Raw genomic sequence first — 4,339 nt, 5'->3', positions numbered from 1 at the left:
CCGGGACGGGACGTCCTGCAAGCTAATGGGTTGGCAGGAATATCGGTGAGATAAAAAAGAGAGATGAGAAAGCAAGACGCCGACAATGAGTGAAAACGCCAATTCGTCCTCCTGCCGCCGCATAAAGTTCCTCTTTCCGCCTTGCTCCCCACCAGAAACATTTCGTCGTTGTTACATAGGTGATAGGTTGCGCAGATGGCTGGAAAGTGCCGTCATCTGTACCTGCGTGTGCTGTTTCATGCTTTGACCTCCGTCGTTTCGCCGTCACGGGCCTCTAGCTGTTTCTTCAGCCCGGTGACTTCACTCGTGAGCAGTCCGATCTGTGCCTGCTTCGCACTCTCTGCTTTCTCAAACGCCGTGACCTTGTCTGACAGCTGCTTGACCTTGTCTTCGAGGCTCTGGATGTACGCCCAAACACCAGGGTCAGTTGCAAACATGTTGCCACCGTTTTCGGCCCCACTTCCGGGTTGCGTTCCGCTTGAGCCTCGGGCATGAGCGGCCCCCACCGGTGCCGCGCCGGATTGTGTTGTAGGAGCAGCAAATGCTACAAACCGAGATTAGCGCAGATTCAAACGAACAAGACAAGCAACTTGGGTTAAGAGAACGAACCTGGCGGGGTGTGCCTATCTGAAGGCCTGCGGCCGTAGTGCTGCTGCTGGAACTGCTGGGTAAGACTCGGCGAACGTTGTCTGGCAATGTTGTTTGTATCGTGTCCAGGGCTCAGGGGCTTCGGGCTCTCTGTCATGCCGCTTTGTGAATAGACGGAAGCGCCGCTCACGGGCACTGAAGAGACGCTTGTATTGGGCGTGTGGGCCCCGGCAATGCTGTTGGGCATGCTCGGAGATGTGTTTGAACTCGCCACGCCACGATCAACATTTGGCGGGTAAAGCCCGCCTGTCCCAGGTCGAGGGCCCGCTGGCGGGTAGGTCCTGGAATGAGCGTTGTATCCGTCCATGCTGCCTTGCCCTCCCGCGACATGCTGAGCTTTGATGCTCGGTAGGCTCAGACGTCTCTCCTCTTCTGTCATGTCTTCCTCGTTGCCATAAACTATGCCAGCCATAGAGTCATCGCCGTCGTGCATGCTTGGGCCATCCATGTCATCCGTCTCGGCAAAGCTGCCCATGCTGGACCGGCGGCCAGCACAACCACCAGCACCTTTGCTGTGTCGGGCCAACGCATCGCCCCGAGCAAACTTGCGATCGCACTTGGGGCACACGTGAGGCTTCTCGCCAGTGTGAAGTTTGCTGTGACGCTTCAAGTCGTGAAGACGTCGGAACCGCATGTTGCACTCTTGGCATATGTAAGGCTTCTCCTGGCTGTGCGTGAGCAGATGGCTCTTGAGGTTGTGATGACGTGTGAACTCGGTCTCGCAGAACGGGCACTTGTGCTTCTTGCCCGACTGGGTAGGAGAGTCGTGGCCTGGGGACGGCATGGGAAAGCTCATGCCGCGTACTGGTGGTGCGGGCATCATGGCAGCGGCTTGAAGCGACCCTGGGTACGACAGCGATCCGGGCGTGTTCTTGTCATCGTGAACCGGGGCCGGGTGCGGCGGCTGGGGCTGGGGCTGGGGCTGATGCTCCGATTGATGGTCTGGCTGGAGCTCTGGTTGATGGTCTGGTTGATGGTCTGAGTGGAGCTCTGGCTGATGATCGGGCGCGTGCTCTGGCTGGTGCTCTGGTTGATGGTCTGGCTGATGCTCGGGCTGATGCTGGGGCTGGGGCTGGGGCTGGTGCTGGTGCTGTGGCTGCTGTTGCATATGTTGCTCATTGCTCTTGGGATCAACGTCCATTGGGCCCGGGCTAGCCGTCACAAGGGCGCCCGATATGCCGGCTGAGTTCGTCGCGCCCTGCGAGCTCATCTCTGGAGCATCTGCTGGTGCATTGTTGGCCTGTGGCAGTATCACAGCCTCGGGCGCCTTTGTAGAGGCTTCCATGGAAGCCGTGGGAGCTTGCGGCGCGTCGTCGGCTCGACTCATGGCAGCAACACTGCCAGCGAGGACAGACAGAACCGAATGGCCAGGGTTGTCGCTTGACGCGGGCGGGTTCAGGCGCTGTTCGCGCTTACGTTCTTCTTCGAGAGCCTCGAGGGCGGCCGCAGCTGTCAACGGCGTCGGTGAGCGGCGTGACGACGCCAAGGCAAAGCGAGCGGATTTCGTGGGAGAGGGATAGTCGGCGGAGGGAACGGCGGCGGGAACAGCGCCGTCGACAACGGGATCAATGACAGACGTTGGCGATGTTGGGGTGGATTCGCGCGCCCTCTTGAGCGACTTGGTGCGAGCAGGATCTCCTCCAAGCGCGAAAACGTCCGATGCGACAGGCGTCGTCGCTGCCAGGAGAGGGGCTTCGGTCGCAATAGGACCGTTATCCGAGGCCATGGGCGGGCGAAAGCATCAAACGTGATAATTGGACTTTTTGATTTGGGAATGGAAGCTCCGATGCGACCGCGTCCTTGTTGTCGATGATCAACGACGATTCATGGGAGCTTCGAGTCGTTCAGCCACACGTGGCGGTTCTTTTTGGTGGACGGGCTCAGGACCCCGAATTGACGGGACGAGCGGACGAGTCGCGGTGGAATGTGGCGGAAGCGACGACAGTGGAATTGAAATATGGCTGACGCAAGCAGGCTTGATAGCGACGGCGCAAGGTACCTCCTGAGAAATTGGATGCGCGCGCAAAAGCCGGGACGAGACGAGGCCTGGCTGGTGAAGTTGAGGTCAAGGAAGAGTGAAAAAGAGAAGTGAATTCCAAGTGTGGCAGAAGCTGGAAGGAAAAGGGAAGGGTGGAGGGCGGGTGCAGCGAGAAAGAGTAAGGCAAGGCAAATGGTCAGAAAGTGAGTGAGAGGTGTGACGGCGTCTGCGAATGAGGGCGTGTTGGGGCTTGCGGTTTCTGCCACAACAGGCGGCGGCGGGCGGGAGGTACGGACGCACACTGGGGCGGCGGCACGCTAAGACGACGAGGTACCCGCGTACCTGTCTACCTCACCTATGTTACACTGTACCTATCTGATTTGCTTAGGTAAGACGTCGCAACTACCACGGATAGACACCGGGACACAAGACGCAAGGGACGGGATCCTGGGGAGGGTGAGGAGGTTGGAGTCCATCCGCCACATGGACTCGCCGCGAATCCCCATACCCGTCCGCTGCCGTCGTTGCTTCTGTTGCTGGTTGCTGCATCAGCAATAGTCTCCGGGATACGGGGGATACATCAATGCAGTGATTCCCATCGGAAGCCCAGCGGCCAGGTACCCTTTTTTCCCACAACGGTGAGGAGGGGTACCTTGCCTGGCGGTACCTGACAGAGTTGGCTACCCAAGGTATGGGATACTTGTAGTCGTGGGTGAGTGGCTGTTCGTACTGAATACTTTGCCCATCCATCACGACTCTTACCTACTATGTAGGAGTGGCTTTTCATCAGCCCCAGAGGAGAGGAGGGGGGAAACGACCCTGCACAGTAAACGCCGGGCAGATAGATGTATCCGGTGCGCCGAGTGTTGCGCGAACAGGTACCTCGAGCCGCACGCCCGCACACAGGCACAGGCATCCTCACACTCGCCGCACCCACCGTCCGCCTCAGCATTCTCAGGTTGCGCCACGCTCCGTAGATGCATATTTTGAGTTATCCCGACAGTTCCAGCTCCTTCGACTCTACAACCTGTTGGAATCGATCTCAAGAGGCATGCAATCAGAGGCTGAGGCTGGAGCAAGCCAAGGACGATGACACAAGCGATGCGATATGCCTTTCCGCGTGGCTCGTGATGTCAATAAAGGCTGCCGAGGACGAGATGAAGGGGCCAATGGTTGAATACTACGTCCCGGGACCTGGACGAGGGTCGAGGGTTGAGGGAAATGGAAGGGAAGGAAACCTGAGAGAATGGAGCCTGGTTTATCGAAGAAAGCAGGGGCTCTTTCAGCCCCCGCGGTGGCTGTGCAGAAAACACTGTGGGCAAGAGCTCTCCCACCTCTCTCTCCTTCCTCAGGTGCCTCTTCTCTGGGACGCGTATGATTGGTCGACCTTTCGATCTCTGTCTCCATCACAGCCCACTCCGATGGTCCCAGGCCAGGGTACATCCGCCAGCGTCCCATTTGCACCTCGTAAACCGACGTGGCTTTGCATCCAGCGACGGACATGCAAAGTACCCAATACTTACTTCCCACCAGAGCACCACCGCTCGCCCTGTTCACGGCTGCAGATGTCGCCCCTCTCCCTCCCTACTGTGTACTCAACCTGTTCCCCCGCAGCAACGCACCTTGGCGGGACGGAGTACCGTGGCTGAGGGAGGGCCTGCCGAGGAAGCCAAGCTCCCCTGTGAACTTTATCAGACGCTGATTGCTCTCACC

At 58.6% G+C, this 4,339-nt stretch overlaps 1 protein-coding gene across 1 annotated transcript; it reads right to left on the bottom strand.

Annotated features, from left to right (window-relative positions):
• Positions 1–236: 236 nt before the first annotated feature.
• Positions 237–2,374, bottom strand: ColSpa_08530 (transcriptional regulator NRG1; the record flags this gene model as incomplete). The annotated part of the gene is made up of 2 exons (XM_049274742.1): positions 237–544; positions 610–2,374. The coding sequence occupies 2 exons, from the start codon at positions 2,372–2,374 to the stop codon at positions 237–239; spliced, it is 2,073 nt and encodes a 690-aa protein (XP_049130699.1).
• Between the last annotated feature and the right edge of the window lie 1,965 nt (positions 2,375–4,339).

This window comes from Colletotrichum spaethianum (assembly GCF_022836535.1).
Source record: "Colletotrichum spaethianum MAFF 239500 DNA, contig23, whole genome shotgun sequence".
Lineage (NCBI taxonomy): Eukaryota > Fungi > Ascomycota > Sordariomycetes > Glomerellales > Glomerellaceae > Colletotrichum > Colletotrichum spaethianum.
Note: the sequence above shows the minus strand (reverse complement) of the source record. Positions and strands in the feature narration are given on the sequence as shown.